Raw genomic sequence first — 12,440 nt, 5'->3', positions numbered from 1 at the left:
ATCAATATTTTAGACTCCAGGGAAATTGACTTTTTGAGTTTGATCATTTGCTTATGCTGTTCATGGAATTTATTAAATTGGTGACATGGAATTTATTAAAAAGTATGATTTTGGGGGGCAGCTGGGTGGCTCAGTGGATTGAGAGCCAGGCCTAGAGATGGAAGGTCCTAGGTTCAAATTTGGCCTCAGACACTTCCCAGCTGTGTGACCCTGGGCAAGTCACTTGACCCCCATTGCCTAGCCCTTACCACTCTTCTGCCTTGGAGCCAATACATAGTATTGACTCCAAGATGGAAGGTAACGGTTTAAAAAAAAAAAGTATGATTTTCATTTGGGATTCAGTGAAAACTACACCCTTTATTATCGAAATAGCACAAAAATTTAAAATTAGCTTATATGTACCTTCTTTGAGATGGTTTGATATGGAATCATATGACTGGGCTAAAGGACTCAGATAAATCAAATGTTGCATCTGAACATACTAAGATGGCTTTTCCCCCCCCTATATAGTTGCAGTACCACGCAGGGCTAGCTTCTGGTCTCCTGAATCAACAGTCTCTGAAACGTTCTGCCAACCAGATGGGAGTATCTGCAAAACGGAGGCCTAAAGCCCAGCCTACAACTCTGGTCTTACCACCACAGTGAGTACTGAGATTTTGCATGAATTTCATGTTGTTGAGTAGCCATTGAGTGATGTCACCTTATTTGTGGAAGCCTTTTCTTTTTAGAAATGGTTCTACTATGACAAATTTAAAACATTATAAAGAGAAGGGTAACATTTTAGAGGACTCATTAGCTTTGTATTTTAACTTTTCTCTTTTGAGTTTCAAAATGCTCTAAAGACTTGCTTTGCTTCCTTCTCCCATTCTCCAAGTGGGCAAAGGAGAAGTTTCTTTTTTGTCAGTGAGGCAGCTAAAGAGAACAGGGAGCTTACTTGTTATATTAGTGCAGGTAATATTGTCAATCTGGCTCTATGAGCTAGTTCATGCAAGGTCGGCTGTGAACTTTGCCCCAAGGCAGTGTTGGACTGGAGAGATTGATTGGAGGAGAGCTGTCTTTTAGTGGCAAGAGCACTGAGATAGTAGATAGTAGACTTGAGGTTCAGCTCTAGCTCTGCTGCTAGCTAGCTGTGTGATTTGCATGAATAATATTTGTAAAGCACTTAGCACAATGCCTGACACATAGAAGGCATTTAATAAATATTTATTCTCTTGTATGTGCATTACATTTTTTCCTTTCCTTAATACACCCCACATCCCCTTTCCCCAGTTTGAGCTCAGCTGCCTAATCTTTAAAATAATGAGCAATGGATGAGAGAATTTGTAGGATTCCTTCCAGCTTTACCATTCTTTGAACCCAAGTTTGGAGGTAATATCAACATTCCCTCTCTTCTCCCTCCTTCACCCTCTGTGAGAGGAGTATGGTTTGAGTCTCTGTTCTCCCTTCCTTTCTGGAATTTTTAGGAAAATGAGTTTCTGTTTGCTTGTACCCCTGATTAAACCTATGTTTTTTAACTTTTCTTCCAAAAGACTAGTTTCCCTACAGGATGTGTGTGTACACATGGCCATGATCCTAGCAGGCAAGTGACTTTCTGTCCATCTTCTCTTTGTCCTGGTGATGATTTCTTTATCAGTAGACACACATTGGGACTTCTCAGATTTAAGCCTCAGCCTATCACTAAACCTTGCTAGGGCCACTGAATCCAGCCATAGGTAGCATGTGCTTCCCCCCCCTCCCCCCTTCCACACAGCTTGTATAGACCATTTGACTTTTTTGGACCATTGTGACAATTTTTGTGCACAACTTGCAAGGCTAGCAACTTTGCTTATTTGGCTAATTGCCCAGAGAGTGAAAAATACTCTGCATTGTTGGTTCCATGTTAATTCAGTGATTTTGTAGATCATACCTCCTACTTCTCAAAATTCTAATGGGCCTTATTACTTTTCATTTTGTATGCATGGGACTTCTACTGAGGTAAGATATTTAGCTAGAAATGGTGGATTTTTTTTTCTTGTGGTTGAATAAGACCAAAGCCAAAAAGTTTTTTTTGCTAACTCTCTTTTGACAAAAGTCAGTTCTTAGTCCATCTGTTCACCGTTTGTTAATTTGCATTGGCTTAAAACCTGTTTACAGGTGATATGCAATTATGAGGACACCTAGAAGCTATTTAAGGACCAAGGCAATCAGTTAGCAGTCTGTGTTCCCATGCCAAAAACAAAACAAACCAAAAAACCCACAAAAAATCTAGATATACTCATGACTGTCATTATACATTTATAACAAATCACTCAAAATACTTAGTTTCAAAGAGGAAAGTGATTACTGTGGCCTAAGAAATAAAACAATGGAATGATTTCCTATAGTAGATAGCCCGGTAGACCTTGTGACTATTGACTGGTGCTTTTTCACAGCATTGAGCTCTTTGATCTGTCAATGTGGTGGAACCCTTTTATAACACCACTGTCTTGGGGATAAGAGCCATATCCAATTTTAAAGGCAAATCATATTATATCGGCCTTTTTTTTTTTTTGCATGTTAACTGTTGGATTTTGAGGGGATGTGATTCAAACTATTTTATTATGGAACTCTATAGTAGCAGATTGCTGGTGTTTAGCATATTACACATAATCTAGATCCACCTTGATAGCAGGACTCTACTGAGCTGACTTTCAGGACCTTCCTTATATGTGTCCCTTTAAACATCAGGAAGACTTTTCTTCACCCCTCATCTACACATCTGTTAGTACAGCAGTATATGGATTTCTGCATTTTATTTTGTCAGTAGCTGGACAATTGCAAAGGTTACTATAGCAAAACCACAGACTATACTTGGCTGCCATGAGACCACAAGCATGGTAAAGCAAGGATACAAGGGATTTGAAGGTTTGAAGGGATGTATGTTTGAAAAATGTAGTTGGCTTTAACAGTACAGCTGTCTTTGAAGATTCAGACTCCTTCCTGCTTGTCCCATAGGATTAGTGATTCATGGGATTAATGATTCATATCCTTCTCTCCTTTCATAGAGGCTTATAAGAATACCAAGATTCTATTTGAAATAAAAAAAGATCTTTCTATTTGTTATCATTTTGAGGGCATAGGAGATGCCATCTTCGTTCCACAGCTTCCATATGCTCATGTTCCTCTAAGTCCTTTATATAAGGGATAGTGTTTGTTTCACAGATAGGTTGGTTTTCTGGTTGCTGTATAAAAAGCTTGCCTAATTCCATGTAATATATAATTAATGAATTATCTGTTTTAAGACTTATTAGTCAACATATTACAAAGCAGACTTAGCCAATTTGATTGTGAATTTTCTTAGTAACTGGAATGAATTTTTGTAATACTTAGAGCAATATGCAATATTGCATTGTAAGAGATTTTATTTTAGCAGGTTACCTAGTCAACCTTCCATCAAATGGCATCTTCTTTGATCTTCCTGATAGATCATTCTCTAGCTTCTGCTCTAATTCTGGTGACCAGAAGCTCATTATCTTATAAGAGAACCCATTCCTAGGCTGGGCCTTAGAAAGCAGCTATATAGTCTTTTTCCCAGTTCATGTTCAAAGCCTTTCAGATTTCCTAGAATGAGGTAGAAATTGGGCTCTGCTGGCAGAGACTTCAAGAATCAAGAATAATGTCCATTCCATGATGAGGCATCAGAGTTCTTTGGAGGACAGATAAGTTTGATATAAAATCATACACAAATGTATAAGAATATAAAACAAAGTACTAAATGAAGTCTAAGGGGAAGAAGATAATTATATGCTTAAGGGAATAGAGGTTGTCTTCATGGATTGTTAGTACATCTGGGGCAACTGATAACCTTTTTTTGTTTTCAATTTTCTAGAAAAAGAGATTCAGTAACCACTAATGTTACCTTATTTGTTAATAGACAGTTGATCTTTTCATCTAGAAATTTAAAATTCTGGTGGAGTCTTTGGAGCTGGTCAATAGCAGATACTTTGCATTCAGCATTATTTCCAGGCTAATAGGTATTGCCTAACACCTTGGAGTGTACAGAGAAATAAAATTAACTTTTCATGCCAGCCTCTTGTGCTTGACTATCCTATCATGGGCTTGAACAAAAAATAGCATAACTGTAAATTTATGGCCCTAGAAGGAATTGATTCAGGAGGCAAAAGGGAAAATGGCATGAGCATAGAACATTCCTAGGTTCTTTGCCCTTAGACATGGCAATGCTAAGACAACAGATTGCTTCAGGTTCAGCCATTAATTTGTCTCTGAATGTTTAACCGAAAGAAGCTCATTTTCTGTCACTGCCATTTATATTAATTCCAAGAAGATGACCTTTCTACCTGAAGTTATTTTGAGTACTCAGACACTTGTACAACTAATTTGATTCTCCTCACTAGGGTTAGCAAATGCCTTCTCTATCTTTGAAAGGGAGAGCCTGGAGTTGTTATATTTTATTTAACATGAAGTTGGTAGCAATGGTTGATTGTTGTAAAGTGGTTTGGTGGGGAAAATGCTGGATTTGAAGTCAGGGGACCTGGATTAGAGTCATGACTTCAGTTTATTACATTCTTTGTGCTCCTTAGGCAATTCATTTTACTTGTCCAGGCCTATCTCCTCATTCGGATAATGAGACAGTTCTACTAGATATCTTAAGATGTTTTCCAGTTCTAGATCTATGATCCTATGATGAAGAATGGTGTTTTTTATGGACCTTAGAAGTAGGTCAGCACCTGTTGAACGAGGCAGATATTTTTTAGTATAAGACTGATACTAGACTGTGAATTACAAGAGGGCAGGAGTTGTATTCAATATGTTCTTCATAGTGCCTACTGCAGTTTGGGGCCTGTAGAAGGGACTTAAAACAATGTTTAAAGTTGTTGTTTAAGATAGTTTTATTTCAGTTGGTGATGCAAAGAATAACGAACTGGAGGAATTCCATGTGAACTGGAACAACCTCCAGTAATTCATGCAGAGTGAGAGGAGCAGAACCAGGAGAACATTGTACACAGAGATTGATATACTGTGGCACAATCGAATGTAATGGACTTCTCCATTAGTGGCAATGCAGTGATCCTGAACAACTCTGAGGGATCACATTCAGAGGAAAAACTATGGGAGTAGAAACACCGAAGAAAAAAAGCAACTGCTTGATTACATGGGTCAAGGAGGATATGATTGGGGATATAGACTAAAAGATAAAGATGGTAACTAAAACACTCTCTTAGGGACAAACTATATGTGTCTTGTTTGCACATGATTTGTGTTTCTTTCCACTTTCAATCGTAACCTCTTGAGGACAGGAACTATTTTTTTCCTTTCTTTGTATCTCCAGAGCTTAACACAGGACCAAAGTAAGCTCTTGAGAAATGCATTTGTACACCTTAAGGAAGTTGAGGAGCTCTTTTAGATAACCAAGGCAATATTGACCAAGTTATTTCTTCTAGTTATTAAATACCCTGATTCTTTGAAAAGATGAAACATTTTATGCCATCAGATCATTTACTCATTTTATTGTCTTCAAAGCAGATCTAGTGGGCCCAGTTGATTCAGATATTGTCTGCTCTGAGGAATGTCCACAAAGGAAGCCATTAACTTTGTGAATGTACCTTTTCCCAGTTTTGGAAAAGTTATCAAAACTTTGGGAAAAATTTGCTAAGTTCTTCTTTCCCCCAACTGACAAGTATTAAGTAACAATATTCATTAAATACCACAGAGAGGCTATGTAATAAAGAAATAATCCTCAGGCCTAGACGAGCGCTCTTTTCCAGAAGTTAAAATTGAGAATATAATTAAAGATTAAAACATTGTTTGCATTCTAGAACATGGAGAAATCTTTTCTCTCCATGACAAGGGATTGCATTAATAAGGTAGAGATCAGTTTCCAATAACTCACAATACCAGACTCTCAATTATTAACATCAGTCACATTTAAATTGACTGCCTCATTTTTTCTTTTGCCTTTCACTTGCAGCATAGGAACTGTGAAGAACATGTACTATTCCAGTAGGGTTTTTTGTATTTTATTCCTATGAGCAGATATAAGAAAAACTACTTATCAATTATAGCTTTTCAAAAAATGGAATAGTCTGCATGGGGAAGTTGTGAATTCTCCTTCACTGCATGTCCTGAATCAGAGACTAGATGGCCATTTGATGGTGATTTTGTAGAGGTGATTCCGGTCATTCCTGGCTCCCTTCCCCAACCCCACCAACCTGTGACCCCTAAGAATCTTGTTGATCCTTAAGCATTGAGTAGCAGTGTTTACTGTAATTCTTCATTTTCAGCCTATAAGTATTACAAGATGGAGAACTTTTCCTGCCTTGTGCCAAGTAGCTCCATGGGTATTTCCTACCACCTAATAATGTATTATTTTGACCACTAATTTTTAGTCAAAGTTTAATTCAGTCAGTTTTATTTGTGGTTGTCAGTTAAATGCTAGAAAGTGTTTGAATAGATTTACATAATTTTATTTACTTCATTGCTTCAGAAGTATGCTTCTTTTGATAACACCCTTCATTAATCATTAATGCAGATTATTAGTGGTTTAAACGCCCAGGGTCACACAGCTAGGCAGTAACTGAGGTCAAATTTGAACCCCTGTCCTCCTGACTCTGGACCTGGCAGTCTATCCACTCTTACCTAGTTGCCCCCTAGAGTTGTACTTTAATGGTAGATATTATTTTATTAAAGTTTTGTTATTAGTGATTTATGAGGAACTAAGAGCTTTAACAAAGCTGATCATATGATGGAAGCATTAAGTGCTATAAAGACTTTGTTGGTACTACGCTGATGAGAATTGCTAAGTCAATGGACTTGCACTATGGATTCTTAAAATTTGATAGCACAATTTCTTTCTCTTATAGCCTTCTTTCTCCCATTACCATCCCTCAAATTCACATTTACTTTTTAATTTGCTTTGAAATAGAATTTGAAAAATCGTGGGGAAGTGGCCTCTAGAGTTCGCTAAGTACCATCCTATTACCCTTCTGAAATGTTCTATGCTTTGACCATTGCTCTTTAGCCTTTTCTTTTTAGGAGCAGAATGCAGACACACTTGGTACCCAGCTACAGAAATGCCACCATTATGTTGTAAATAGCAATAAAATAATATAAAGGATGGTTTGTCTTTGTATTGTTAACAATAAGAGGAATAGTTCTCAGTAAAATATAATGGAAAGAGAACAGGACTAGGAGTAGGGGGATTGGGATTCTACTCATAATCAGTCATTGTGCAATGGTGGTTTTGGACAGATCTCTTGAATTTTCTGTAATACTGTTTCCTCATCTGTAAAATGTAGCCATTAGACTCTTTGATTTCTAAGGTCTTTTCCAGTTCTGGAATTCTGTGACAATATGATTCGATGAATGAATGGAAGAAGAAACCTTGGATTCATTAATCCCTGGTTTTTTCTCAGTGCTAGTGTTCTATCCTAGATTGAGATGTTGATACTGTATAAAGCTATTATGAAAATGCTAACCCTAACCCTAAATGTATCTTATTATAAAACAAATCTTACATATCTTGACTAAGACCTGATCCTGTTTGGGTAGGCTACATTATGTATGGACATGGGAATAAATTAGTCATCTGCAATAACAATGTATCCTCCATCAGTCAACAAGCTTTTAAACATTCACTGTGTGCTAGGTTCTGCTCTAAGTTATATATAGATACATAGAATCATACATAGTTATACATATACACATAGAAGTACAATTTCTGCCCTCAAGGTGCTCTTGATAACTCTAATTAGCATGCAGAAGGTTAAAGTACAAACAATATGTGTAAATTGGAGATGATCCCAGAGGAAAGACACTAGCAATAACACTAACCTTAAGGTGAACCAGGAAAGATTTCTTGCAGAGTGCCTGAGACTTAAAAGAATTCAGGGAAGGTAAGAAGTGAAGACTAGGAGGAAGACCATTCTAGACATGGTGACATTGTTGTACAGATATGCAAGAAATAGCAAAAAGGCCAATACAAGGAGGGGAGTAAATAGAAGACTAGAAAGGTAGGAAGGGACCAGGGTATAAGAGTTTTTTTTTTTTAAACCCTTACCTTCTGTCTTAAAATCAATTCTGTATGTTGATTCCAAGGCAGAAGAGTGGTAAGGGCTAGGTAATAAGGGTTCAATGACTTGCCCAGGGTCACACAGCTAGGAAGTGTCTGAGTTTAGATTTGAATCCAGGATCTCCTGCCTCTAGGCTTGGCTCTCTCCACTCAGCCCTTCCACTCTCTCCAGCAGCCCTTCAGGTAAGGAAAATTTTAAAAGCCAAACAGGATTTTATATTTTATTCTGGAGATAAGAAGACAGCTATCTGGAATATATTGACTAATTATATATTGACATAGTCAGATATATGCTTTTCAATATGTATGTATGTATGTATGTATGTATGTGTATATATAATTTTATTCAAAGATATTTTATATTCCCAATTACATGTAATAATAAATTTCAACATACATTTTCTGAAATTATAAGATCCAAATTATTTCCCCTTCCTTCTTCCCACCGCCCTCTTGGAGATGGGAAGCAATTTGATTTGGGTTATACATGTATTATCATACAAAACATACTTCCATATTGGTCATTGCTGTAAGAAAATACTCATAAAATCAAATTCCAAAAAAATAAAACTGTAAACAAGCTAAAATAAAGAATAGTTTGCTTTGATTTGCAACCAACTCCAACAGTTCTTTCTATAGAGGTGGATAACATTCTTAGACATGTCTTTTAAAGTAGGTCAGTTTGATAGCTGAGTGGAGGATGGGCTGGAGTAGAAGAAGACTTGAGGAAGGGTGGCCATCCAGAACTCAGTAGTCTAAGCTTGAGGTGATAATAGTATTAGAAGACAGAATGGGGCAAATATGATGGATTTATTGCAAAGGTAAAATTGATTAGACTTACTGTATTGGCAGCTGATTGGATATGAAGAGTGAGAATGACATCAAAGTTGCAGGCTTAGGTGACTGGGAAGATGGTTGGTAACCTTGTTAGGAATAGAGAATAATAGAAGAGAGGAAGGTTTTGGGGAAAAGATAGAAAGATTTTTGGAGATGGAGGATGAGTTCAATTTTGGACATGTTGAATTTTAGATGTATGTGAGACATTCAGTTTGAGATGTCTAATAGATATTTGGAGCTGCTAATCTTGAAAACAGCAGGGAGGTTAAGGTCAGATCATTAGCGGATCATCTGTGTCATAGTGACAATTGATGAGTTGATGAGATCACCAAGTGAAATAAAATCAGTTCTGCTATAATACAAAATGTGTGTTCCTAAAAATCACCATGCTATGAAAAATCACACAATAAAAGCCATGGGATTATGGGGAAAATGGGGTAAGGATACAACACTCAGAAACTGTGTCAGTAACTCACACAAAAAAAGATAGGAGCCTAATCAAAATGGTAGTGTAGATTTATACATGTTAAATGCTTAAAAATACATAAATATCAAAAGGAATAGTGGTTTCCACAGCTTCAGACTGCTGTTCAGATTGCTTCCCAATTCCCATGGGCTCCAGTTTGGCAACATCAATGACTATAGGTATAGGACATGGGGGATGAGGTTCTGTGGCCTTGGCAGAAAACTGGAATGGGGAGCTGTGCACTATATGTAGCATTTATGCAGTTCATAAAGGTTTACAAAGTGCTTTACAAATATCCTATTTTATCCTCACAACAATCCTGAAAGCTTGGTGCTCTCAATCCATTTTACAGATGAGGAAGCTGAAGCACACAGAATTTAAGTAATTTGTCCATAGTCATATAACTAGAAATGTTTAAGATCAGATTTGAACTTACCCAGATTCTGAGATCCATCCTGATTGTAATTTGGTATTAAGGAAACCCTTGGACCAGCGAGGATGGTACAATGGATCGAGTGCCGGGCTTGGAGTAAAGAAGGCGCATCTTCCTGAATTCAGCCTTGGCCTCAGATGCTTATTATTTGTGTGGCCTTGGACAAACTCACTTAATTCTGTTTGCCTCTGTTTTCTCAGCTATAAAATCAGCTGGAAAAGGAAATGGCTAGCCATGTCAGTATCTTTGCCAAGTAAACCCCAAATGGGGAAACGGAAAGTTGGACATGACTAAATAACAACTAAATAACAAAGAAGGAAGTCCTTGGCTTATAGAACCCCTCAATTCAATGTCAGGCTTCATTTTTGTTGGTGGTGCTTGTTTCCTAGAATCTCTTACCTAGAATCTGATCTCTTATTGCTCAGATTCTTGACTTGCTTGCTACCCATTCTCCCAACTTTATTGTTGAGCACCGATCCTTATTCCCTAAGCACTTGAATTTGACTTCCTGGGTCTATGATCCCTACCTATTACCTCCTGGAGTTCTCTTTTAATCTTTCTAACTTAGGGTACTTGTAAACTGCCATTCTGTCTATCCAAATGCCTATATTTCACCTTGTTCTTCTACTTTTCCTTGCCTAAAACTTGTCATGAATAACTTGTTATAGCCCCAGTGCCATGATGATGAATCTATGACATGCGTGCAGAGCCCTCTCTGTGGGCATGCCTGCAATCGCCCTCCAGAGATCCTTACTAGAAAGCCAGATTTTAGATGGACTTGGATGGAGATGTTTTCCTCCTCCTCTCCTTGTACCTGAGGACATTCCTCACTTCCCCCACTCCTCTGCCCAGCAGACAATGGGGGCATTTTCTCTCCCCATATTGTCTGGGTAAGGAGGGGAGTGAATTGGAGGGGGCAGGGAACAGTACCCAATCTCTAAGAGGTTTACCATCACTGCTCTAGTGTATCCTATATATCTAGAATTGAAGGAGAATTACATAGCCAGAGAACTCTAATAAAAGCCTTACTGTTAAGCACTTACGACTATTGTTACAGACTATAGAAGTAGTTTTTAAAATAATATTTTGTTGCATTTGCTAATTGAGTTTCTTTTTTTACAAGGCGATTTTATCCAGGAAGGCAGCTGGTTGATGTGGTTATGACATCACTAACCATTATTAAGCAAAGGAAGAGGGGCAGTAGGTGCTTATGTTGTGTTGTGGTAGGGGGTATGTGTGACTGTTTAAAAGTTGTTTTCTTCACATAAGAAAAGGAGATTTTTTATCACAGTTCAAACCTAGTCATTAGTTTAGAGTCATTTCTTCTGTTCTTTCCAGAGATGTCCGTTTTGGTGCTGGTTGTATTTTTTTTTCAATTATCAGGCATTCCCCCCCCTCCTTTCCACATCCTCCTTCCTAATGGGAAAAAGAAAAAAAAAACCTTGTAATTAAAAAATTCAAATAAAATAAATTCTCATATTGGCCATATAGTGGTGAAGTTTTTGTGAAGTATGAGCCATATTGATTATTGCTGGACTGTAGAGTTGTTTTTTTTTAAACCCTTGCATTCTATCTTAGAATCAGTATATCGGTTCCAAGGCAGAATAGCAGTAAGGACTAGGCAATGGGAGTTAAATGATTTGCCCAGGGTCACATAGCTAGGACTTTGAACCTAGGATCTCATCTCTAGGCCTGGCTCTCCATCCACAGAGCCACCTAGTTTTAATGTAGAAAAGATGTTACCTGGCATTCATGAACAGTTTGAAGGCTAGCACTGAGGACAGGGTTGGCCCATGTCATTCTTTTTCCATGCTCAAAAGTGACTTGTGTCCCTTATATATTTATAAGGCATTTGTTGCCATATGAGCAAATATTACTATAAAAATGACTTTTTTCATGTCTCTTAAAAGCATTCCAGAAACTTAGTTAGTACTTACTTGTGGTAGGTGAGTGACTTTTATTCCACAATATAAGTAAATACTAAACCAAAAAATATGGGAAATCCTATTAGCAACTTCCATTTCCATAGTTGTTAAAGGTTTATAAAGCAGTTTCCTCACAATAACTCAGGGGGTCCTGTTATACAGCCTGAAACAGGCTCAGACAAGTGAAGTGACTTCCATAAGAACAGACACTCAATGAGGGTCCCCATATTCAGCAGGCTTTTTTTTTTTAAGCCATTTGTAGCTTGACTGATAGATAGTTTTAGTAGTATTACTTCAACGCTGGGTAGCATGAAAGGAACTAGTTAATTTTCATTTTAAAAGGGATGGATTTTTTTTAAAACCCTTACCTTCCATCTTAGAATCAATATTGTGTATTGGTTCCACAGCAGAAGAGTGGTAAGGGCTAGGCAATGGGGGTTAAGTGACTTGCCCAGGGTCACATAGTTGGGACTTGTCGGAGGCCAGATTTTGAACCTGTGACCTCTGTCTCTAGGCCTGACTCTCCATCCACTGAGCCACCCAGCTGCCCCTTAGGCATGGATATTTTATAATGCATTTGTCAGTTGTAGGACTGTGCTCAACTTTCTAATCTTTAGTGGTGGCAAACTCAAACAGGTAAAAGGCCATTAAATGGTATATGAGAATCTCTGCTGTGACCTCATATTGATTCAGAAAAATTACATTAACATTAACTATGTCCAGTTGCATTTT

At 37.6% G+C, this 12,440-nt stretch overlaps 1 protein-coding gene across 1 annotated transcript in view; it reads left to right on the top strand.

Moving 5' to 3' along the window:
- MED27 (mediator complex subunit 27) overlaps positions 1 to 12,440 on the top strand; it is a 276,923-nt gene that overhangs the window by 96,697 nt on the left and 167,786 nt on the right. The window contains exon 3 of the mRNA XM_003339627.4: positions 511 to 641. Within this exon, the coding sequence (XP_003339675.2) occupies positions 511 to 641 (131 nt within the window). The remainder of the gene's footprint in view (positions 1 to 510; positions 642 to 12,440) is intronic.

Source organism: Monodelphis domestica, chromosome 1 (genome assembly GCF_027887165.1).
Source record: "Monodelphis domestica isolate mMonDom1 chromosome 1, mMonDom1.pri, whole genome shotgun sequence".
NCBI classification, from domain to species: Eukaryota; Metazoa; Chordata; class Mammalia; order Didelphimorphia; family Didelphidae; genus Monodelphis; species Monodelphis domestica.
The sequence above is the reverse complement of the archived record's forward strand: the minus strand, read 5'-3'. Positions and strand labels throughout refer to the sequence as shown.